The 25,686-nt window shown below is 52.2% G+C and overlaps 1 protein-coding gene across 1 annotated transcript in view; it reads left to right on the top strand.

The window, feature by feature from the left end:
* Nova2 (NOVA alternative splicing regulator 2) overlaps positions 1 to 19,179 on the top strand; it is a 33,253-nt gene extending 14,074 nt beyond the window's left edge. Inside the window, 4 exon segments of the mRNA XM_036182971.1 lie at positions 1,412 to 1,555; positions 9,276 to 9,442; positions 18,040 to 18,753; positions 18,755 to 19,179. Of these exon segments, the coding sequence (XP_036038864.1) occupies positions 1,412 to 1,555; positions 9,276 to 9,442; positions 18,040 to 18,753; positions 18,755 to 19,123 (1,394 nt within the window). The 3' untranslated portion in view covers positions 19,124 to 19,179.
* The last annotated feature ends 6,507 nt before the right edge of the window (positions 19,180 to 25,686 follow it).

Below are 25,686 nucleotides of genomic sequence, written 5' to 3' on the forward strand. Positions count from 1 at the left end.
ACCAGGACATGGACTCCAGAAGCAGGCTGAGTTCACATTCCAGCTCTGCATCCTACCAGCTCGGTGACTCTGGGAGGATTCCTTGTTAACCTTATTTCTTCCATCTGTAGAATGGGTTTCTTTTCAGGGACAGTGTGAAAATTAAAATAACTGATGTTTGTAAAGTACTTAGGGTGGAATGGAGTGTTTATCAGGTGCTACACATGAGTGATGAATAAATATGCCTACTCAGAGCTGGGCTGGATGGCCAGAGGCCTATCATCTCAGAAACTCTGAAAGCTGAGGCAGGAGAATCAACCCCCAAGTTCAATGCTTGCTTAGGGTACAGAGTAAGTTGAAAGCCAGCTTTGGGCAACATGGTGAGACCCTGTCCCAAAAATTTTAAAGGGGACTGGGACATGGCTCAGCGGTAGAGCCCCTGCCTAGAATCCCCCAGTGAGGGGCTGGGGTGTGGCTCAGTGGTAGAGCCCCTGCCTAGAATCCCCCAGTGAGGGGCTGGGGTGTGGCTCAGTGATAAAGTACTTGCAAGAGACCCTCAGCTCGGTACCCAGTCCCTAAAACAGTGAAAGGGAGTGTGTGATATGTTCAGGATGTGCATTTGGTAGGCCTGCGCGTCTGATCTTGCGCTCCCTCTGCACTCCTTTTCCTGCTGCTTTTTGCTCTCCTACCACTTCCTCCGTCTTGCATGAACTCCAGGGTCTTTCCCCTCTAGAGGAATGTAATTGTCTGAGCTCTAGCTTAGATTGCTCCGATTCTCATGGCCTTATTTGCACACAAAGTGCGGGAAGCTTTTGCTGTTTCCCCCACATTAATGCCAAGTCTGTAGACAAGCAGGTGCTCAGTCATTGTTTGTTGAATGAATGAATGAGCCCCGGGATGTGGCTTAGTCGACAGAGTGCTTGTCTAGCAGGCATGGAGCCCTGAGTTCCATCCCCAGCACCACATAAATTAGGTATCGTGGTGCACTCCTGTGATCCCAGTACTTGGTATGTGAAATGGAGACAAGAGGATTAGGAATTCAAGGCCATCCACAACTACGTAATTTGAGAGCCTGTCTCAAAAAAATAAATTGAATGTAGGTCAGGCATGGTGGTGCACAACCTTTAATCCCAGCCAGGGCGAGACAGAGGCAGGAAGATCTCTGTGAGCTTGAGACCAGCCTGGTCTGCATAGTGTATTCCAGACCAGCCAGGGGCTACATAGTGAGACTTTGTTGCAAAAAAACACCAGAGTGAATGAATGAGTGAGGGAAGCTGGTTTTGTGCTCTCTTTCTAACTGCTGATGCCATGGTCATTACTACAGTGTGAAGCTGTGATTTGGGGCGGTCCCATGCTGGGATCTTCCTGGAGGTGCCTTCCTAAAGTGGGACCCCTCCCTCGCTCACTCCCTCCCACCCTGTATGCCCTGCAGAGGAAGGCGAGTACTTCCTGAAGGTGCTCATCCCGAGTTACGCAGCCGGCTCCATCATCGGCAAAGGTGGCCAGACTATCGTGCAGCTACAGAAGGAGACGGGAGCCACCATCAAGCTATCCAAGTCCAAAGACTTCTACCCAGGTAAGCCCCAGACCCGCCAGGTGCCCGAGCTAGACCTCGCTCTGCTTCTCTCCACTCGCCCGCCACGCCCTGAGTATGAGGAAGCATTGGAGACGGTTGGAGTAATGGAGGGGGCCTGCCTTCCCTCCCCATAAAAGAGTCTGAGCTGCCTGCAACCCAAGGGGCCTGGCCTGAGCAGATGGGGGTGGGGGCAGGGCCAGACAATGAGCCGCTGCATATTCATGATCTCATTTGCATTATGCCAGGCAATTGTGTCCATTCCCACACACCTGCCGCCTCCGGCCAGGGTGGCAGGTGTCATGGCTGGGTAGGGGCAGCCATCCCAGTTACTCACACCCCTCTGTCCATTTAGACTTGTCACCCTAACTCGCATCCAATATACTCGCCTCTGAGTTGTTTTGGAGAGGGGGTACTTTTTTATTTTTTATTTTTCTTTTCTTTCTTTCTTTCTTTCTTTCTTTATTTATTTATTTATTTATTTTTTCATGGAGATAGTGCTTCACGTAGCCCAGGCTGGCCTGGAACTTCCTTAGGTAGTCAAGAGTGACCTTGGAGTCATCCTGCCTCCACCTCCGGAGGGCTGGGATTACTGATGTGCGTCCCATTCGAGGTTTGTTTTCTTGGGGCATTTTGAAAGAGAGACTATCTCACCCTGTAGTGTGTTCTGGCCTGTAGCTTCCCGCCCTTTTCCTGCCTCCGGGCGCCGGGATCACAGGCACACGCCCGTGCCCTGCCTGATGCTTCTCACACGGCTGCTTCTGCCCATCCCATCTTCTGTGCCCTTCTGCTGCCCCTCTCTGCTCTCGTCTCTAGGGATCTGTCTGTCTGCGTATCCCCGTCCCCTGTCCTCTGAGGCTCTTATCTGGTCCATCTGTCTGTCCTTCTGTCTGCATACCTTTCTGTCCTCCCGTCTCTGTTTCCCTTCCCGCCGGCCTCAGAACTTCATTTGACCCAACTCAACAGCCACCCTCAGTGGGGTCAATTCCCCTTGGCTCCTGCCTCGGTTCACTTGTCTCTGCTGCCCCTTAGGTGTCTATCCTACAAAAAGTCTCGGCTTCCCGTGCCTGATCTTTTCTTCACTGATTTCAGCCCAGCCCATTCCCTGCCTCTTCTTAGTCTCCGTCTTGGTCTCTCTCAACCATGTTGTTTTTGTTTTGTTTTGTTTTTGACAAGGTCCTGTGAAGCATAGTCTCGCCTCATAGGTACCACGTAGCCAAGGGTGACCTTGGACTCCTGGTCCTCCTGCTTCCACACCCAATGGGCTGGGATTACAGGCTGCACTGCCATTGTGTGAAATGGATGCAGTGCTGGGGATCAAGCCTAGGGCTTCCTGGATGCTAGGCGCTCAATCTTCCACTGAGCTACGCATGTCCCTAGCCCGAAGCCCTCTACCCTCTCTAAGACCCTTCAAGGTCTCTCACTCTCCTTTGCCCCCTCCCAAGAGCAGAGCCTGAGCTTTGGCCGCAGGAATCCCAGGAAGGCCCCAGAATCACACTAGCTTCACGCTGCCGGTTCCAGTTCACCCCTAATCCTCTTGGATCTTTTTAGGTCAGACACCAGAGATATAGCACAGGGTCTGGATCTCTCTCTCTCTCTCTCTCTCTCTCTCTCTCTCTCTCTCATTCCTTCTGGATCCCTCTCCTTCTCTCTCCTCTCCCACCCGCTCTTTCTCTCTCCCTCTCCTCTTTCTGTTCTCCTCCCTCCCTTCTTCCCCCTCTCTCCCCAATCCTCCCTTTCCCCTTCCTCCCTCACTCTCTTCTCAGTTTCGTCCTTTCTCTCCATCCTCTCCTCTTCCCCCGCCGTCCATTTCCTCCCATCCTCTCTCTCCCTCCCCCCCCCCCTCTCATCCCATCCCTTCTCCCCCGCCCCCTCCCTCTCTATTAGTTTTCCCCTCCCTTTCTACCTCCCATCTCTCTAAGCTGCTTTGACCAAGAGTTTAAAGAACAATCTAGTGGCCTGGCCGCCCCGCCTCCTCCACCATCCTGGCCCAGAGTCTCCTTCCCCTTGTAGCCCACACCATGTGGGTGAGACCTCTCTGCCTGGGACATCTGTCAGAGGTCACATGGCTCCTTGCCTCTGCATCACATTCTGTGCTGTGAGATGGCGACATTCCCTCCTCCCAACTCACCCCAGGGCTAGGCTGCTGAGACACCCCAAGAGATAGGACAGTCCGTGACGCTCCAATGCCACACACTTTGTCCATGAGCAAACCAATGGGAGTCACGTCTGTCCCCATCTCATAGACAGACAACCAACTCTTGACCTGAACCATCCAGGACTTACAGCAAGGCTGGCTCCTCCTAAGCCCACCCTACCTCCATACCCAGGGACCCAGCACACAGAACTATTATTACTTCTGCATGAGTCTGAGGGTGCATTCCCTTGGTCTCCTGACTGACATCCTTTCATTCAGTCATTTCACATACATTCTCCTTCTCTACGTCCCAGACTGGACAGACGTGTGGACACAGCAATAAGAGAAGTCTAACCTAGTTTCCTTGGATCTTGAGCCAGGGAGACAAAGCCCTCGCTGATGATGACCCAGAGTGGCCAGGGATAGACTAGGAAGGTCACAGAAAGCTTGGCACTGAGACGGAGTGTTTGACCCAGACCGGGGAGGGCAGACAGGGCTACCAGAAGGAGTAGCCTACAACAGTGACTCCAGCTAGGGAAGGGGGGGTGCAGAAGGGACGCCACAAGAGCCACAAGACAAATGCTGGGAGATGGTTTGCTGTAAGGTGAGGCTGACACGTGGAAGCAGTAAAGAAATGACAGCAGAGAAACAGTGTGACAGTGTAAGATTAGGCCAGGCATGATGGCATGATGGGTCAGTGCTCCCAACCACTCAGAGACATGCAAGAGGAGGATCACAGGTTCGAGACCTGCCCTGCTAACTTAGCAAGACTGGGTCAAGTTTAAAGAGGGCTGGGACATGGCAAAGGGCCCGAGAGCCTGCCTCGAATCCCCCGTGAGGGGCTGGGGTGTGGCTCAGTGGTAGAGCCCCTGCCTAGAATCCCCCAGTGAGGGGCTGGGGTGTGACTCAGTGGTAGAGCCCCTGCCTAGAATCCCCCAGTGAGGGGCTGGGGTGTGGCTCAGTGGTAGAGCCCCTGTCTAGAATCCCCCAGTGAGGGGCTAGGGGTATGGTTCAGTGGTAGAGGCCCTGCCTAGAATCCCCCAGTGAGGGGCTGGGGTGTGGCTCAGTGGTAGAGCCCCTGCCTAGAATCCCCCAGTGAGGGGCTAGGGTGTGACTCAGTGGTAGAGCCCCTGTCTAGAATCCCCCAGTGAGGGGCTGGGGTGTGACTCAGTGGTAGAGCCCCTGCCTAGAATCCCCCAGTGAGGGGCTGGGGTGTGGCTCAGTGGTAGAGCCCCTGCCTAGAATCCCCCAGTGAGGGGCTGGGGTGTGACTCAGTGGTAGAGGCCCTGCCTAGAATCCCCCAGAGAGGGGCTGGGAGTGTGCTCAGTGGTAGAGCCCCTGCCTCGAATCCCTGAGTTGGGGTATCTGTAAAAAGCTCTGAACCTGAGTCCCACGAGCAAAGCACAAATAACGAATGTGGCGATCCTCATAATTATTAATGATTTATAATGTGGCTGCACCAAAGTATAAAACCTTCTTTTCCTTTTTTTTTTTTTTTTTTTTTTTTTTTTTTTGGTTTTTTGAAACAGGATTCCCCTGTGTAGCCCTGACTATCCTGGAACTGACTCTGTAGACCAGGCTGGCCTGGAACTCACAGAGATCCATCTGCCTCTGCCTCCTGAGCGCTGAGATTATAGGCAAAGGTGTCCACCACCACCACCAGGCTATAAATGTACAATGTTAAAGTTTTTTTCCTCTTTTTCTTTTTCTTTTTTCAGTGTCAAGAATTGAACCCAGGGCCTCAGGATTACCAGGCAGGTCCCTTATCACTGAGCCACATCTCCAGCCCCAAAGTGTAAGATCTGAAGTATCTACTAAATGTCATCATTCATATTCTTCCTTAACATTAAAAGCAAAGCTTCAAAGCTGGAGAGATGGCTGAGTGGTGAAGAGCACTGGCTGTTTTTCCAGAGGTAACAGGTTCAGTTCCCGGCACTCCACATGGTGGCTCACAAACCTCTGTAACTCCAGTTTCCTTGGATCTGCCACCCTCTTCTGGCCTCCATGAGCACTGCAGGAACAGACATAACATGCAGGCTAGCTTGCACTCATACACACAAAATGAAAATAAATAAATCATTAAAAAGCAAAGCTTCGGGGTGGAGAGATGTTCAGCAGTTAAGAGCACTGGCTGCTCTTTCAGAGGACCAGCATCCCATCAAGCAGCTCACAATCATGTACCTATAACTTCAGTTCCAGGGGATATGGCACTCTCTTCTATTACACACACACACACACACACACACACACACACCAGGCATAGTGGTGTACGTCTGTCATTCCAGCACACCGGAGGTTGGCACAGGAAGACAACTCAAAGAATCTCAAGTTTAGCACTGACTGGATTAGGATTAAGAGCACAGAACCTACTACACCAGGCACCAGGTACAGTGGCATAGATGGGACACCTCAGTAATTGGTAAACTGAGGCAGGAGGATGGCAGGTTCAAGGCCAATCTGGGCTACAAAAAAGACATTGCCTCAGAGCTGGAAAAAAAAAACAAAAAAAACTCTGAGACCGGGCAGTGGTGGCACACACCTGTAATCCCAGCACTCGGGAGGCAGAGGCAGGCGGATATCTGTGAGTTCGAGGCCAGCCTGGTCTACCGAGTGAGTTCCAGGAAAGGCGCAAAGCTACACAGAGAAACCCTGTCTCAAAAAAAAAAAAAAAAAAAAAAAAGACAATTCTGAAGCCAGACACCTGTATTGAGAATGCCTGATGACGGACCCAGGGGATCAACTGAGTTGCACTGGCCATGCAAATATGAGTATCAGGGTTCAAGTCCTTGGACCCTTGGAAGGTAGGGTGCAGAGGGGCATGTCTGTAATCTCTGTGTCTCTATGACTACATGCAAGGCAGAGACAGGAGAATCTCCAAATGCTTATAGGAGAGTTAGACTGGCCTACTACATAGTGGGGAGCAAGACACCCTATCTCAAATAAAGTGAAAGGTGAGGACTGACATTTGAGGTTATCTATCCCCTGAACTGCGCACGCGCACACACACACACACACACACACACACACACACACACACACACACACACAAGCTCTGATGATTCTGTACCGCCTGGGTGATCTGGGACAAGACCAGAGTCCTCTGTGTGTCCTTAACAGGACATCAAGGCAACCAAGACATGGTCCTGCCTCATATGCCAAGTGAACAAACACCAAGTCCTCAGAACAGGGCCTGGCGCTGAGTGTTATGTAACCACCAGCTGTTATTATGGGACACATTTTTGAGGACATAACCGGCTCTCCCTTACCAAACTCGTGTGGACCCCCAGGGTAAGAACTGTGCAGGCGCTGATGCACATAGACTTCCTGAGTTGGAAGGAAGCCTTACAGAAATGGCGACCCTGGCCACGTCTTCCACACTATCCCTGGGGTTTTCCCTACCCCACCCCCCCCCCCATCCCCACCCTCATTCCCAGCCCAACCCACACCCTTTCCTATTTACACCCAGACCGAGTCAGCCTACAGCTGACTCACCCTTGGCCCACACCAAGCTATTGTTCTTGGGTGAAGGGGACATAAAAGTGGGGATCATGTTGTCAAAGGCAAGGGTAGGGGTTTTCAGCGTCACGACTGGCCAACGGACAGGGACATCCCAGACACATGGCGGGCTTGAAAGGCCAGGCTGAGAGATAGCAAGGGACAGACGAGCGGGGTTGGACGCTGAGCCTGCTGCACTAAGTACTCCACAGACAATGACACTCAGCACTAAGTGTCCCAGACACACAGGCAGAGGGCCTGGCACACATTCAAAACCTTTTACAGACCTAGGGAGCTGACGGTACAAGCTGAGTCCCTCCTGGGGATAGAGACGTTCACACATCAGAGAGGCCCTGGCACACCAACTCACTCATATTCTCACACAGGTCAGGCACGGTTGAGGGTTCTTTGTTTCTCTGAGATGCACACACTTGGAAATGTGCACATATACCAGTACACCTGCCAACCAAACAGCCTCATACAATCGCTTAGTCTGCCTGTGTCCTCACATTCACACAGCCAATAAAAGGCTGGTGACTGACTCCCGTGTGTGTGTGTGTGTGTGTGTGTGTGTGTGTGTGTGTGTGTACAAATATTTTCGCACCACATGCTCACCACCCAGACAGCTTGGTAACACCTAGAGGTGTGCACTATCCTTTTGTCTTGCTCCTACAGTTGCAGGCACACACTGCCAGTGGACAGGTCACTGAACAGCCTCTGTTGCTTACGTGCCAAACTCTTTGGGCTCCAAACCTTGTTACTCCAGTCATTCTGTTATATTACCCATTTTGGGGTGTGTGTGTGTGTGTGTGTGTGTGTGTGTGTGTGTGTGTGTGTGTGTTGCTGGGGATTTAATCCAGGACCTTGTGCATTCTAGGCAAGTACCTGACTGAGTTACAACCATAACCCCTAGACAGGTGCTCTACCACTGAGCCATAACCCCAGCCCCTCACTGGGGGATTCTAGGCAGGGGCTCTACCACTGAGCCACACCCCCAGCCCCTCACTGGGGGATTCTAGGCAGGGGCTCTACCACTGAGTCACACCCCAGCCCCTCACTGGGGGAGTTCTAGACAGATGTTCTGCTAAACCATACCCTCAGCACACAGTGTGTTTCTATTGCAATCTCTTCTAGTCTTTTGCTTACACACACACCCAATATGGTCATCTTTCCAACCCTGCCCAAGTATACAGATAACTCACATAGCTCCCTACAGGCAGCCTCAGGTACACACACAGATCGCAATGTCACCTAGAGTCTTTCTCCTCCATACATACATTTCAGCATCACCCAGCTTCTGTCTCTCATCCCCTTCCCCAATACACACATACAGAGAATGCCAGGTCAGACTTGCAGCCAATACCTGGAGGATCTCCAGAAAGGCAAACTGGCTACCCCGCCCTCTATTCCTAGTCTCTCGGTTCCCATTCTCTAAGAGTTGCCTTTGACCTCGCCTGCTCTCCCCCTAAGCACACCCCTTGCCCTCCCCCACCCCCCAGACCTCCATCTGGTGGGTCTAGGCTGCACTCTGGCCTCTCTTCTGCCTCCCCCATCCCCCATCTTCTCCCCATCCTCTCCAAAAGCCCAGAGGCAAGGCGCTGTAGGCTTTCAGCAGTTGCCATGGCAACCGAGCCTCATCCTTCATCCCCCTGGGGGTGGGCTGAGGACCCGGCCAGCCAGACCGATAAGGGGGTTCCAGTTACTGTGGCAACCGTTTCGGGCCTAAGCTCTCCCCTTCTGGAAGGAGGGGGGGTGAGTGGCGAGTGAATGGTTGCCACAGCAACCAAGGGGCGCCCACAAGAACTGGGAAGAGGCAGCTGAGCCCTACCTCCCGTGCCCAGGGCTGCTGTGGGCACTTAAGCATCATTCTCCCATCCCCACGGGGTTGTTTTAGGGGAGGGAGATAAAGTACAGATTATAAAACAGGGATTCCATTCATTCTCTCAGCTAGCTACCCACCATGAACCAGTCACCCACATCTGCTGGCCCAGACTCACTCCCCAGACCCTTCCCATGAAATAGGTCCAGCCTGTCAGGAATGTCTCCATTGCTGTCTCATATGTGTGCCCTCCTCTGTCCCTTGCTTAACAGGAACTACAGAACGGGTATGCCTAGTACAGGGCACGGCAGAGGCCTTGAATGCCGTTCACAGCTTTATCGCAGAGAAGGTCCGAGAAATCCCTCAAGCGATGACCAAGCCCGAGGTGGTCAACATTCTTCAACCCCAAACCACGATGAACCCCGACAGAGCCAAGCAGGTCAGCTGGGAAAGGACAGTGGGTTCTGCTAAAGATGCGATATGTGTGTCAAGTGCCTGGCTGCTAGTGGTTAATACTCGGAAGTCAGCTCTAATAGTCTAGAAAGGGCTCCATACTGCTGGGAGTGGGCTGGATTCAGAGGGATTGGAGATCAAGGCTGGCACTCCCATTCATCTACCCTTCCGGAGACACTCCACCTCCTTTCCTTTCCACCCTTGTCTCTCAAAGGAACCTGCCTCCTACTTCCGGTGATCACCGGAAGTGACTTCAGTGACAGCCCAACCCCTCCAGAATTTTAGAAACAGCCTCTTTATCTCCCTCCTCCCTAATACCCATTATGGGCATGTCGTGCTTTGCTTAGCGGAAGAGAGGGGCCGGTCCCCACCCTACCCAACCCTGTCTGGAAAGGATGGAGAAGAAAAGGCAGCCTCTCAGTTGCCTTAGTTACCAGGAAGCGGTGGTGTAAGGGGTGTGGCAGAGAGCGGGCCAATGGGTTCCTGAGCCTCTCCGGTTGCCATGACGATGTTGCGCCTGGGCCAGGTGGGCCCTTCGGAAAGTCCCTGATTTGCAGTCTTGGGTTTTTTGTTTGGGTTTGGCTTTTGTTTTTGAGGACCTGACCCAGTGGGAGGATGGGGATGAGAAGAGGAACGCAGGGGTGGATACAAGCGCCCCGGGTTTTCTCTTCACTCCCATAAACATGAACTCTTGACACAGAGGAGGAAAGTCCTTGCGCCGGCTAGCAGGGCGCTTGCCAGAGCGCCTTAAAGTCCATCTAGAAAGCAAAGACTTGGTTTTAAGGTGCTGGGATTCTTCAGCCTTGGCATTGAGGAGACCATAAATCTGAATTTCCGGTGGGCGGAAAGCCCTGGAGGAACACGTTCCTGGTGACCGCTGCCCACCCAAAAAAAAAAAAAAAAAAAAAAAAAGTTGCGGGCTCCAGGCTTCGCGCACAGGGCTGCTGTCCTTGGTGCTGAAGAGGCTGGCTCCTAGCGCCCAGCCAGGTCTCTCCAAAATGCCTTCACACAGGGCAGGGCGTGGATTCCATGCAGCTTAGAAAGACAGGACATGACCCCATCCCTCCGCTTTGGTGGTGGCCACAAGGGAGTGGGGACTCATCGAGTGTTTCTGGATGTTGCGTAGGAAATGGGATCAGTACCATATAGGCCTTACACTCACACAGGACAGTCAGGAAAGGTTTCAGAACCAGGATCTATCCTTTCTTATCATTTCGAGGCTTCAAAAAATGAGAGAGCGCATGGCTGGAGGCCCAGGCCGTGGAGTCACATTTGAGTTGAATCCTCTGTTCTTCCCTACTACTTGTGTGGCCCTGAGCAGATGACAAGATGTGACTGCTTCTTGCCTTGTTTTTCTCATCTGTAAAATGAGATTTATTATGGCGTAGATAGATTTGTGAATGGTGGTTAGCACATGGGTGTTTGAAAAGCATTTAGCGTGGATGCCTAGTACATAGACAGTTCAAACAAAATGCACTGGGCATGGTGGTACATTGTAATCTGGCATTGGGGTGGTGGAGTCAAGAGGATGGAGAGAGCTTCAGGATATCTTGGCTGTGTAGCAAAATTCTTCTCTCACCTTCAAAAACAAAATGGTAGCTGTTCTGGACTTTGTTTTGAGACAGGGCTCATACTGTGGCTGACACTAACCTTGAACTCACAGTGATCCACCTGCCTCAGGCTTCTGTGTGCTAGGATTAGAGGGCTGTGCCACCTTATGTGGCTTTCTTTCCCTTTTTTCTTTTTGGCACGTATGTGTGATGTGCTTGTGTATATGAGTGTTTTCATGTGTACAGGTGCACACACATGTGCGTATATGTATGGGGGGGGTGTGTGTCAGGTGTCTTCCTTAGTCTTCTCCACCTTATTTATGGAGGCGGGGGTCTGTTGCTGAATCGGCCAGTCTGACTAGCCAGCAGGCTCCGAGGATGTCCAGTCTCTGCCTCCTGAGTGCTGTGACTATGTATGTACAGCCCCCACACCTGCCTGGTTTTTACAAAGGTGCTGGGGATTCGAACTCCATCTTTGGAGTTTCAATCCACTGAGTCATCTCAGAAACCTTTTTTTCCCCCACCACCTACCTCCTGAGTGCTGGGTTTACAGATGTGCACCCCCAAATCCTGTCTACATGGTGCTGGAAATTCAGCCCAGGGCTTCGTGCATGCACAAAATCTACCAACTGATCTACAGCCTCTGCACTGTTACAGCATTTCCTCCCATTTAGTGTGTGTGTGTGTGTGTGTGTGTGTGTGTGTGTGTGTGTGTAGGTCAGAGGGCAATCTGTGGGAGTCGGTTTTCTCTTTCCACCACGTGGGTTCCAGGGTTGCCACTCAAGTAGTCGGGCCTAGTGAAGCAAGCGCTTTAACCCACTGAGTCCTGTTACAGGACTTGCCTTCATCAGGACCGCCATCCACCTCTTTTCCACTTTGGACTTGTGTTAGACCTGTTTACCTCACTTTCTGCAGGCCTTGGTTTCTCTTCTGCTACGGCACAGCAGCTACATCCAACCAGGACTGTACATTCAAATGTTCCCAAGATTCAGGAAGGGACTGAAAACCATTAAGGGCTGTGTCCCTCTGAAGGGCAAGCATCTTAACAGGGACAAAATAGCCCATGCCAGCCACCCCCCCTTCTCATTAGGGAGCAGAAACCATTTCCACATCTTGCAGACATCTCAAAAGAAGCCATGATTCTCCAGCTTTCAAAGGCTGATCCCATTCTTAGTTTAGTATGCTTATTTATTTTTATTACTTTTTTATTTTGATGCAAGGTCTCACTCTATAGCCCAGGCTGGCCTGGAATCCCCTAGGTAGCTCAAGGCAGCCTCAAACTCAGGGAGGATCTTCCTGTCTTAGCTTTGAGAGTGCTGGGTTACAGACATAAGCCACTATGCTCAGCTGCCACACAAAACTTTGATGAAAATCCCTGGCAAGTGCTGGCTGCCACTGTCAGGCTGTCTGTCCTTGGCAGACCTGTCGGAATTTTCCATGAGCTTGTGAAACCCAAAGGCAGATGACAGTTGTTCCTCTGGCTTCTCAATGCCTCCAAGGGCTATGCTCTGTGATTCCAAGACTCCAGGCACATCATCAGGTACACACCTGTCATCTCAGCACCCGAGAGGCTGAGGCAGGAGGATCTCTAGTAAGACCTCTGACTCTGAAATTTAAAAAAAAAAAAAATCCTTTTCTGAGTATATATTCTTATTCCTAGATTTGGTACTTTTTTTTTTGGTACCTCTCTTTTTTAAATTTTTTTTCACATTTATTGTGTGCATGCAAGAAAAAAAAAAGGAAAGAAAAGAATAAGAAAAATAAAAGAAAAAGAACACACACACAAAAAAAAGTGACTGGGCAGCAGTGGCGCACACCTTTAATCCCAGCACTACGGAGGCAGAGCTAGGTGGATCTCTGTGAGTTCGAGGCCAGCCTGGGCTTCAGAGTGAGTTCTAGGACAGGTGCCAGAACTACAGGAGAAACTCTGTTTCAAAATACCAAAAACCAAATATATATATGGCCACATGTGGAGGTCAGGAGACAATTTGACGTTATCAGTTCTCCTGTTCCTCTCTCTTTCTTTCTTCTCTCTCTCTCTCTCTCTCTCTCTCTCTCTCTCTTGTGGGTTTTGGAGATCTAACCCAGGTTGTCAGGCTTGGCAACAAGCGCCCTTTCCTGTGGGATCATCTCACTGGCCCAGCTTTGCCTCTTCCAGTATGTGTTTCGAGACTCTGTGAGTCCGCACCTGCAAATGTCGAATTCTTTGGTGCTATAATTCAGAGCTTGTCCTGAAGACAGCTGCCATCTTCTCAGGATTTTCCTGGTGTGCTTCCGTGTTTCCTTTTGCTGCTGTTCTTGTTTCTGTTTTTGTTTTGAGGTAGCGACTCACTCTGTATCTTAGACTAGCCTATAACTCACTACGTAGCCCAGGCTGGCCCGTAACTCTCAGTTATCCTCCCGCCTCAGCTCCCTGAGTACTAGGATTACAAGTATAGGATACTATGCCTGGCTTTCTTTTCTTCACAGTCACTGTGAAGAAAATGTCCCAAGTCTTTCCTTCTAGTCTTTTGAAATGTAGATACATGGTAGCTGTATAACATGTGTTAGATTTAACCAGTTCAGGTTGGCTCAGCCAGGAAAGGCTCTTGCTGCCACCCCTGCCCACCTGAGTTAGATCCCCAGAACCATCTCGGAAGGAGACAACTGATTCCTGCAAATTGTCCCCTCTGGTCACTGCCCTCCCCTGCACCATGGCACACGGTAAACGGAAAACCTTATAAAAGGTGGGAATGTATTTTTAAATGACTTAGCAGTTTCACTGTGTTTTACTCGGGGTTCTACTGCTGAGATAAAACACTGGCCAAAAACAATTTGGGGAAGGAAAGGTTTATTTGGCATAAGGTGGCCGTCCACCATCACAGGAAGCCAAGGCACGAATTTGGCAGGAGGAACTAAAGCAGAAACCATGGAGGAATGCTGCTTGCTGGCTTTGCTCACCCACCATGGCTTGCTTAACCCAGGGGTGACACCGCCCACAGTGGGCTGGGCCTTCCCACATCAATCAAAAGAATGGCCAGTCTGCCAGAGGCACTTTCCCAACTGAGGTTCCCTCTTCCCCCCGACGACTCCAGCACCTGGCTAACCAGGAAACATCAAACACAGTTTGCATACTAACAATGTGCTTAAGTATGGAGTCAGCCAGGGCTGGTGACCCACGCCTCTAATGCCCGGTTACTCAGGAGCCTGAGGCAGGCTCCTGTCTACAAAGTGTGTTCCAGGGTAGGCTAGGCAGCTGGGGGAGATTCCACCTCAAAAAAGTAAAAAGGAAAGCGAGGGGTATAGTTCAGTGGTGGAGCACCTGCCTAGCATGTGTGAAACCCTATCAGGCAAAACAGGGAGGTGTGCAGCTCAAAGACTCAGTCTGTACAGAGAGATGTGCGTCCACCACCAGTTAGTTTTAGAATACTTTCTCACCTCCCAAGTTAATCTTTTAAAACAAAAAAAAAATTTAAGACAGGTTATCACTATGTAGAACAGGGGGGGCCTTGAACTCATGCTGACCCACTTTTCTCTGCCTCCTAAGTACTAGGATTATAGAGGTATGTGTCATCATGTCCAGTTAAAATTATATTTGTTTCATCTCGCTAAGTTTTTGTTTGTACTTGTTTAATTTTGCTTTGTTTTGCTGTTTTGTTTTGTTTTGAGATGAGGTTTCACTATGTAGCCCAGGCTACCCATGATCCTACCACTGAAGTCCCTGAATGTTAGGATTACAGTCATGTGCCATCATGGCTAGCTTCCAAAAGAAATCCTTCAAAACATTTTTCTACACTTATTCATTGATTAGGTGAAAGAGTAGGTGTGTTTTACAATCATTGATCCTCTCCTTCCACCATGTGGGTCCCAGGGATCGAACCCAGGTCCTCAGGCTGGGTGGCAAGTGCCTTTATTCATGGAGCATCTCACCAGCTCTCCAAAGAAAGCTTGATCCGCTTGGCTGTCACCCCTCAGTCCCCTCCCCAGCTAATTCTTTCCTTCTCTCTAAGCCACCACTAATCTGCTTTCTGTGTCTACAGATTTTCCTGTTCTGGACACTCGTAGAAATACAATCATAGAATATAAAATCAAGCAGGGTGTGGTGATGTAAGCCTGCATTCCCAGAACTCAGGAAGTGGAGGCAGGAGGATCAGAAACCCAAGATCGTCCTCAGCTACATAGTGAGTTCCAGGCCAGCCTGGGCTATGTGAAACCATGTCTTAAAAACAAAGCAAACCAAGGGAGCTGGGGAGATGGCTGAGCAGTTCAGAGCAGTGGCTGCTCTTCCAGAGGATCCATGGCTGTTCACAGCCATCTGTAACTCCAGTCCCAGGGGATCTGATACCTTCTTCTGGCCTCTGCAAGCACCAGGGTACACACACGGTACACATACATACATGAAAGCAAAACACCCATACGTATAAAATCATAAAATGGATATATTTTTAAATATAAAAATGTGTGGCTAACCAGAGCCACCATCGGATTCCAGAATATTTCTACGATTCCTGTAGCTGTCACTCCAGGCCCTGTCTCCTACCTCTGGCACCCACTAACCTATTTCATGTTTCATGTGGGCTGAGGACCATGCTAAGGCCAAAGCAGAAAATCGGGTGTCTCCCTCCATTTCTGTCTGCTTCAAGAGACCCTTGAGTGGCTATTGCCAAAACTAGAAGCCCACTGGATAGGATGACTGGCCAGTAAGCTCTTGGGGCTCCAGTCTGTCCCCAGTGCTGGGATTACAGCATGCACAGCTATGTCTGGCTTTTTACATGGGTTCTGGGGATTCAAACTCAGGTCCTTGGAGCTGGAGCACTGGCTCAGCTGTCAAGAGCTCCTGTCTCTCTGCTAGAGGACCTGGGTTCAATTCCTAGCACCCACCTGGCACCTAACAACTGTCTATAACTCCAGTTGCCAGGGATCTGCTGTCCTTTACTGGCTTCTGGAGACAGGATCTTACATATGCATACATGCAGGCAAAACACTCACACACGTAAAATAAAAATAAATCTTTTATAAAGATTCATTTTTATAACCAGGTACAGTGGCACACGCCTTTAATCCCAGCACTCAGGAGGCAGAGGCAGGCAGATCTCTGTGGAGTTCAAGTCCAGCCTGGTTTACATAGTGAGATCCAGGGCAGCCAGAGCTATAGTGAGACCCTGTCTCAAAAAAAAAAAAAAAAAAAAAAAAAAGATTTTAGTTTTTATTACTTTTTGATTACATGTAGTTTTGTGTGTCTACATATGGGTATGTGCACATCAATGCAGGTGCCTGTGGAAGCCAGAGGTTTTGGATCCCCTGGACCTGGAGTTATAGGCAGTTGTGAGCCACCTGATGTGGGAACCAAACTTGAGTCTTCTGAAAGAGCAGCAAGTGCTCTTAACCGCTGGGCCATCTCTCCAGCCCCCTAACCAATTTCTGTCCATGTGGATTTGCATATTCTGGACAGTCTTATAAATGACACCATGTGACCTTGTACGTCTGGCCTCTTCCACTTAGCTTGTTTTCTGAGGGCACCCATGTTATAGCATGAGCTAGGTCAGCTCTTCGTATTTACTCCCAAATACTATTCCATTACATGGATGCACCTCACATTTTATATTTCTTATGCAACTTTTTAAAACACAGAAGACCAGGAGGCCAGGTTAGAGGGTGCAGTGGGGCAGAGCACTTGGTCCTACAAGTCTGACAGCCTGAGCTCTCGCTGTGAAACCCACAAGGAACAGTGGATACAGTGATGTGAGCACCCTCTGACTCACGCACGCACGCACGCACGCACGCACGCACGCACAAAACTTGAGTTAAACAAACCGTAGAAGAGATAGATATAGTTCACACTTGACATCCCAGCACTGGAGTGGCAGAAGCAGACAAATCTCTGTGAGTTCAGTTCCAGCCTGGTCTACACAGCAAGTCCAAAGACTCTGTCTCAAAACAAAATAAAAATGGGGAAGAAACTAAACGTAAGAGAAACAAAAGGCAGGCAATTTGTTGTAAATGAGGTGAATGTTAACATGTAACGCTTCAGGTGGGACCACAGTGGAAGAAATGACATCACAGTTCATACCCAGACTCCAGAAAGCAATACTGCCACAGTCACAGAGTGATCCCCAGACTTCTTCTTTGGGTTTTGGGGTTTGTTTGGTTTTGTTGTTGCTGTTTTGTCTTTAAAGTCTAGCAGTGTAGGCCAGGCTAGCCCCTAACTCACCATGTTGCCGGGGCTGTTCTTGAACTCCTCGTGGCACCTCTTGTTTCAGCCTTGTGTGTGCTAGAACTACAGACATTCAAAAACCACACCTGCCTTGCTAACCTTGAAAAACACCAAAACCGTGCCCCCAATCACAAACACATTCTGAGGTGCCGGTGGGATTCTGCGGTGTGGGTTTTTGACGTAAGAATTTAAGGGGAAAATCAGGAGGCTGAGGCAGGAGGATCATGAGTTCCAAGCCAGCCTGGGCTAAGAGAGCGGAGGAGAGGGGGAGGGAAAAGAAAGGGAAGGAGAGAGGGAGGGAGAGAAATTTGTAAAGTAGGATTCAAAGCCTTTGTGGGGAGACTAGGAGCCAGAACACACAGGACAGAAGTTGGGAGGGCTGGTGCAGGCTTGGAGCAGACACAAGATGGGCTCCCAGTGGGTAAGCCATTAATAAACATTTACCTGCCACGGAAGAAACAGCGTTTTAGGTCCCAGGAACGTGGACCAGGGTGGCTGGGGGACTGCTAAGATCTGGATTTTTTTTTCCCCTGTTTTTCCTGAGATGGAGTCTTGCTTATGTATATATAGCTCAGACTGACCTCAAGCTTGACATCTTCCCGCCTCCAGCCCCTGGAGTGCTGGGATTACAGGCCTACAGCACCACACCCCGCCAGATATTTCCAAATTTTCCTTTAGGAACCAGCAGGGCTGTCCTGGCTTATCAGGGGACCGCGGTGGGCCTGATGATGAAGGACACTGGTGGAGGAAAGACAAAACAAACCACCCAGAATTGATTGGAGACGGCTGCGCGCCCCGTTCTGTCCCGGCGCAGACTCTGTCTCTTTCCCCTCCACGCAGGCCAAGCTCATCGTCCCCAACAGCACGGCGGGACTGATCATCGGTAAGGGGGGAGCGACCGTGAAGGCGGTGATGGAACAGTCCGGCGCCTGGGTGCAGCTGTCGCAGAAGCCCGAGGGCATCAACCTGCAGGAGCGCGTGGTGACGGTGAGCGGCGAGCCGGAGCAGGTGCACAAGGCCGTGAGCGCCATCGTGCAGAAGGTACAGGAAGACCCGCAGAGCAGCAGCTGCCTCAACATCAGCTACGCCAACGTGGCGGGGCCCGTGGCCAACTCCAACCCCACCGGCTCGCCCTACGCCAGCCCGGCCGACGTGTTGCCCGCCGCGGCCGCCGCCTCTGCCGCCGCCGCCTCGGGTCTGCTAGGCCCGGCGGGGTTGGCGGGCGTGGGCGCCTTCCCCGCCGCGCTGCCCGCCTTCTCGGGCACCGACCTGCTGGCCATCAGCACGGCGCTCAACACGCTGGCCAGCTACGGCTACAACACCAACTCGCTCAGCCTGGGCCTCAACTCGGCCGCCGCCTCGGGCGTCCTGGCCGCGGTGGCCGCGGGCGCCAACCCCGCCGCCGCCGCCGCAGCTAACCTCCTGGCGTCCTACGCGGGCGACGCCGGGGCGGGGCCGGGGGCGGGGGCAGCACCGCCACCGCCACCGCCCCCCGGAGCGCTGGGCTCCTTCGCGCTGGCCGCGGCCGCCAACGGCTACCTCGGTGCGGGCGCGGGGGGGCGCGGCTGGAGCGGGGGGCGCGCCCCTGGTGGCCGCCGCGGCTGCGGCCGGGGCTGCCGGCGGCTTCTTGACGGCCGAAAAGCTGGCGGCCGAGAGCGCCAAGGAGCTGGTGGAGATCGCGGTGCCCGAGAACCTGGTGGGGGCCATCCTGGGCAAAGGGGGCAAGACGCTGGTGGAGTACCAGGAGCTGACGGGTGCGCGCATCCAGATCTCCAAGAAGGGCGAGTTCCTGCCCGGCACGCGGAACCGGCGGGTCACCATCACGGGCAGCCCCGCGGCCACGCAAGCCGCACAATACCTCATCAGCCAGCGGGTCACCTACGAGCAGGGGGTGAGGGCCTCAAACCCACAGAAAGTGGGATGAGGCCTGTGGTGTGCTTCCCCACCCCCTCCCGCTCCTCCTCCCTCTTCCTCCTCTCCCAGCTCCCGCCAGACTTCAGCTTGGTGTGACTCCTGCTTGGCTTGGGATGGGGCTGGGGTAGGCCTGGCTGCACCCTCCCTTCTGGTAGTCATAGGCAGGATTGAGTGACGGCTGAGGAGGGGGCTCAAGAGCCCCCTTCCCAGCCTCGACTTGACCCCTCTTCTCTCCCTCCCTGTGCTTAACTGGGCCTGACCCGCCTCTCCCAGGGTCCAGGTCTATGTGATATCTGTATATATTGCATTTTGTTGATTTTAATAGAAAACAAAGCGTTATTTTCTCTTTCTTTCCCTCCTTTTTTTTTTCCTTTTTAACTTTTTCTTCTTTTTTTGATAAGGACCCCCCCCTTCCTTTATAAGATTTTTGTTGACATATGGGAGGAGGGGAGGGAGCCTCCAGGTCACCTGGAATGAGGTGTCTCCCCCAGACACAATATCCTGCCTCTCTGATTGCAGTTCCAGATCCTGGGGAAGTGCTGCGAGCAGAGGAGTAGAGGTGTAGAGGTAGTCACCCAGGAGTCAGAGCTGAAATGAGGGGTTTGGAACATAGCTGCCCCCCGCCCAGGATTCCCACATTTCCTAAGCTCCACAGTCCCCCTGCAGTATTCCCTCGGTTGGAAGTGTAACTTTCTCCGTTGAGCAGATAGGTTCCTGCTGGAAATGATGCCAGCTCTGGGATGCCTCAGGTCCTGGGAGCCGCGGTGTTGTGAGAGGCCCAGGAGCAGTTGCTGTGGCTAGCTTCTCATGGCTTTTGGTAGAGAAATGAGGGTCCCCGTTGTGATGTCACTGAATCAAGTATTTATAGGGTGCTTCCAGTAACTCCCTATGATGTCATAGGAAGTACTTCCTCAGAGGCCACTTCCTGTACTGGTGAAAGAAAAAAAAAAAAACACTTCCCGTGAGGTCACAACAAAAACCCTTCCTCAGAGTCACTTCTGTGATGCCAGGGGCAAGGGCATGTACTTCCTGTGGAATCTCGAGGTCACTTCTTGTGGCATCATCGGGATGAAGCATGCGATTCCTGTGTTGGACAGTGGCCAATCCCTTGATTCCCCTCCTCCTTCCACACTCCTCTGGTGGGTGTTGGCCCTGGGGGAGGGGGATCCCTAGGAAGAGACTGAAGGATGGGACTTGGATCTAACATTGAGGATTCTAAAGAGAGAGAAAAAAATACTGTCAGGGTCATCTCCATCCACACATGCCATCTATGAGCCTGCCTTGACAGGCAAGAATGGGAGATGGAACTAGTGAAAATGATTGCTAAAGATCCCCCCTTCCCCACCCCCGCCTTTTATGTGCATGCCTTTGTCTTCGTGGCTTCATTTCATTGATGGATGAGCCAAATGTATGGTGGCTCTGTCAGGCCAGCGTGATCTGGTATAGAGTTCAGTGAGCCTTGCAAAGCTGAGCGTATCTCGGGCTGAAATGCCTTGCGTGGTCTGATGACTTCAATTGGCTTGGTGGCTTCCAGGGAGCTGGTACATGCTAGCGGTGTCTGACAGGCCAGAAATGTTCAGTGTGTTCAAGCTTAGGCTCAGAAGAACGAGAAGTTTTGGGCGTAAGTGTGACAAGGCAGGCCGCCCTGAGAGTCGTTTTGGGAGTGATTCACTTAGCATGGTGGCTCTGATTAACTCTAAAGACAGATGTCAGGGCCTGAAAAAAACCTATAGACTAGGATTGCTGAGACGCATCCCTGTTCCCTCCCATCTCCCCCTTCCTGTTGGAGGACACCTTCAACTCCTCCAGCCCCAAACAGGGTCCTTAGAACCCTGGCTCCATCATCAGCATCCCTGGGGGAGGGGCACCCATGCCTGCTCCCTCCTCCATCCTCTCTCCTAGGTCTTCCAGACCCTGCTCTTCTCCATGGCTTTGGGGATATCTGGCCTCCTTACTTCTACCCCTACAAAGGAGCGGGGAGGAGAGAAGCCACCCAGACAATGCCTACCCCTGAAGCCTGGGAGGCCCCCTACCCCGTGCTAGAGAGCCACCCCCAAATCAAAATGTGAAAATCCCTAGAAAGCAATAGCCTTCGAGGTACCTCGCACTGACTCTCCCCTCCCCCCAGCCCTTCCACCGGAATGGGAGGCTATAGCTTGGGCACTGGGGTGACTTTTTCCATGTCCTCATCTCCCCAGTGAAGGGCAGGCCCCATTTCCTTCACACACACCCCATCTCCCACCTCCTATCGCTGCTGCCCCCTAACCCTCATCTCCACACTGAGCCCTGATGGAGATTTTAGTGCCAAAACAATTCTTGATACCACTTTGTACATATCTTCTATGCTTCGGGGCTGTTGGGATTGGAGATGGGGGCGGCCCACGGGGCCATTGCTCCCCTCCACTTCTTAAATGACCTTACAGTATTTCATAGTAGCTCCACCTGCATGTGGGTAGTGATGAATCTAGCTGGAATGTCCCCCTGTAAAGCCCTCAGGCCCTAGGAGGAGGGGAAGGAGTGGGGGAGGTGTAGCAAGGTCTGGGATAGGTAGGTGGGTTAGAAAGGCCATTTGCAAACCATGTGCATCCTTCCCTAGGCAGCCTGCTTTCTATAAGCCCATTGGCTGGAGTCTGGGTCCAGCACTCCTCTCACACAGATGTAGCTCTGAAAAGTGTCCTCTTGGGTGCCTGTGTGACATGCCCGTCCCTATTAACATTTCTTGGGGATCCCTTACCCCACCAGCCAGGGCTATCTGAAAGGCAGTCTGCTAGTTTAATAAGCAGGTCCACTCACCATGTTGGTGAGTAGGGAGCCACACACCTTTCCCCCATTTTACCCCGGGAAGTTCCATCCATCATCTTCCCTGTCCCTTGAAAGTCCTTCTGCAATCTGACCTCAATCTTTCTGTGCTGTAGGTTGTCCAAAAGGGACACAGATGCAGACCAGGGATGGGAATTACTTTAAAAAGAATAGTAACAAAACCCATTGCCTCCTCCTCTGCCCGTTAGCCATTCAGACCTCAAAAGAGTCTGAGTGGCCTCCTTGCACCCCACTCCTCAGCACCCAGTAGGTGCTTAATAAGTTAATAAGTGTTGCCTGCATTGCCCTGTCTCTTCATCTGCCCTCCAGCTGCCAATACCTTCCCCTGGCTTTCCCCTCTCTCTTTATTTCTCTGGCTCCCTATGGCCCACTGGGTTTCCCTCCTGTGGTCCCCACACACACTGTTCTCTGTCCTGTCTCTATCTTCGTCTGTCTGTCTCCTTCCCCTCCTAAATTCTCAACTCTTTCATTTCCCCTTTAAAAGCAAAAAGTGCCAAACTTCCTTGGAACTGAGCCGATCTGGGGGGGGGGGGGGGGGAGGATCTTAGATGGGTGGGAAGAAAACACCTCTCTTAGAGGAGGCCCCTTAAGAGGCAAAGAAAACACCTGCAGACGCTGAGCTAAATTGGATCCCCTTCCTCGTTCCTCTCACCCTGAGTTTTTCTTAGAATCTTTATAAGAAAAAATAAGAAAAAGAGAAAAAAAAATACTCATTTTCAACTAACCCCTACTTTTTTGGATTCCCCTCCCCCAAATTCTACCAGCCAAGGAGAACCCCTTTTGCCTCTTTCTGGGCACATCTATAGAAATTGGGGAGGGAGAAACAGACTCCATCCTCTTTTGCTGGCCCAAAGGGGTGGTTGTTGGGGAGGGACCTCAAGCACTTAAGACAAAAAGGGTTCCAAAGTGCCAAATTCACCTTCTCCATTCTGTCTTGGGCAGGGCTCTGAGCCAGCCTGCCCAGTCATCGTCTTTGCCCTCTCCCAGCTGTCTCTACGTGGGCGAGGAAATTTTGCCGCAATAATTAGCAGGGCGGGGATTGGAGGGCAGCGGTTTTGCCATCTGTGTACTGGACTTTGTAGGCGGGAATCATGGAAGCTGGGCAAGAGTCGTCTTACAGATGGTTGGAGACCTATACTCGGAATATTACGGTACCACTTGTTTTCCCGCGGGTTTTTTTTTTTCTCCCTCCACTCTTGGCCAACCAAATCCCTTGGAATCTCACCCGTTCTGTTTCTCCTGCCCGTCGGTCCGTCTGTCCGTCTGTCGTCCCCGCCCCTGCAACGCAATTCTTACTATTTTACGGCTGGTTGGTCTCCAGCTATTTGACAGAGGAGAGGAGGGTCCCCTTTGCATGGACTCTTGCTGTTTCGAGCCCAAGATAAAAGGTTAATTTGCAAAAGCGTTCACCGGAGCGGCGGGAAAGGTGGCAATCTAGGTGTCCAGGATGATTCACTAGGTTGCACACCTGTCGGACAGCCAGACAGGCCTTCTCTGTGCCCAGTGCATCTGCCCCCAAGCGCCATCCGGAATCGAGGCCGGCGGTCGTCAAAGTCTGAACTGGTGGTCACCCTGGGGGAGGACAGAGTCGCTATACCCAGGTCGGGGGCAGAGACCCTGTGGAGTCTGGACACCCTGCCTCGCTGTCCGGAGCCCTCTCCACTACAGTCAGCGCGGTCTTGATGTCCCAGCTGGTGTGTCTGGTCCAGCGGGTCCCCACTCACTAGTGGCCTAGACGACCGCCCGCTGAGTGGCAGGATGGAGGGAGGGAGGGTGGTGGTGGTGAAGACTGTTGGTTTTTAACCCCTTCTCAGCCAGTCTAGGACACTCGTCTCCTTAGCCCTAATATAGGGAGGACCCTCCTCCTTCCTCCCTCCCCCAACCCTCCTCCCACTCCCCAAAACCACCAACCTTTCATCTTCTAAGTGACTCCATCACCACCGGCCACCACTGGAACCTGCGACCTCATTGCTCCAGCCCGCCCCACTCGACCGTCAGATTCGCTCATCGAACTCTTTTGATTAACCCTTCTGTGTTCATCCCACGGAAAACTTGTGTGTCCGGCAGGGAGGCCAGGAGGGATGCTAGGGGCAGTTGCTACCTTTCCTCCATCTCCTCCCAGCGCCCATGCCTCCCCATCCCATGCCCCCACCCCCATCCCTCACCCCTTAGGATCCGCCTCCCCTGGGGGCCCAGGGATCCTCTAGAATTACCTTTGCTGTTTGGCTTTGCACCCTTTAAAAGGCGGGCCTAGGGGGCGTGGCCTCCCCAGCCGAGCGCTCTCTCCGACTGCCTGTGCAGTCGGCCCCACCCACACTCCCCACGCCTTCATTGTAAATAGTCACTTTTGTACTTGGTTTGAGCCAGGCGACGTGGGGAGTCTTTCTCTCTTTTTCTCTCTCTCTCTCCTTCTCTCTTTTCTTTTTTATTTGTGTTGGCATCTCAGCTACTGGAGGCATGGTCCACATCCCAGTTCGATTTGGGAGAAGCCCAAGGTGTGCCCCGCCAAAATGCTAAGGATTTCGAGATAACAGTATTAACTCCAACAGGCCTGGGGTGCGCAGATCCCCTGACCGGAGGCAGGAGAGTAAGGCTCTGTTCTCGAGATCTGTGAAATGGGTTCATCCTCCACGCTCCCTGAAGAACCTCGGTGTAGTTGAGAATTGAATCTCCCCTCCACTTCATCTGTTGGAGGCTGGCGCGCAAAGAATGGTTTTGGGGATGGATGGGGCTGTCTTTGGAGAACTGACTGCTGAATCCTTCCTGGGACCTGAAGCTAACCTCTGCTAGGCGTGTTTTCTTGCAAAGAGGTAGTCAGATGAACGTCTAAGGTCCCTCTCCAACCCTTAAAGAAAAAGGTCCAAGCCCGCGCGGTTGGCCCCTGCCTGCGGGCGCTCTGCTGCATTCCAGTTTAGGGGTAGGGTGGGGAGTGAAGTGGCCATGCCTCCAGTTTCTCCATTCAACCCCCTCTTAACTGATTTCCTTCCATCCTCTCCGACCAGCGCCGCCGCCCACTTCCCCTCCGCCACCTCCAGAAGCTCTTGGCTGGGGTCACCGCACTCTCCTCCCCTTCCCCCCATCGCCATGCCTGGGCCATGCCCACCTCTCCCACCCACTCACCCACCCCCCAGTGTCCGTTGTGTGACCTAGTGCACCACGTATTAGCTTCCATGGACCCCACCCACCCACTCCTTGCTCCCACCACACCCCTCCCCCACCCGTTCTCCCTCGGCGACTTCACCTTTTTTTGCCGCGATAAACGTCATCTCAGCATCTGTGTCTAATGTTGTCTTTTTTGCTTGGCATCACACACGCCTTCTTAACCCATCCCCTTCCCTCTCCCTCCTCCCTGGCACCTCCACCCTCATCCTCAACTCTTTCCCCCTCTCCCCCATCCCCCACCCAGGGCTCTGGGCACTTAGGGGAGGGGGGACCCTTAAGGATGGTCTCAGAGGAGGGAGGGGTGTGTTGTTTTCTCTGAACTGGGTGAAGGAGAAGAGAGTAAGCACAGCCAGCACAGCCGAAGACAGTAAGTGCTCAAGGTTGAACTTAGAGTTCAAGGCCCAGTAGTCCTGGGAACCAGGGTCAGCACCATCCACACATACACAGAACCCACAGACAGCTCCTGGACGCCCAAGTCCACACAGGGAGCAACTCCTCAAGTCCAGGAGCACCAGAATAGCCCCGGGGCCAGGTGCTTGGAGTAATTGAGGCCCCAGTTCAGATCCCTGAGACTTTGCCCGTCTGAGCCAC

This window comes from Onychomys torridus, chromosome 1 (genome assembly GCF_903995425.1).
Source record: "Onychomys torridus chromosome 1, mOncTor1.1, whole genome shotgun sequence".
Lineage (NCBI taxonomy): Eukaryota > Metazoa > Chordata > Mammalia > Rodentia > Cricetidae > Onychomys > Onychomys torridus.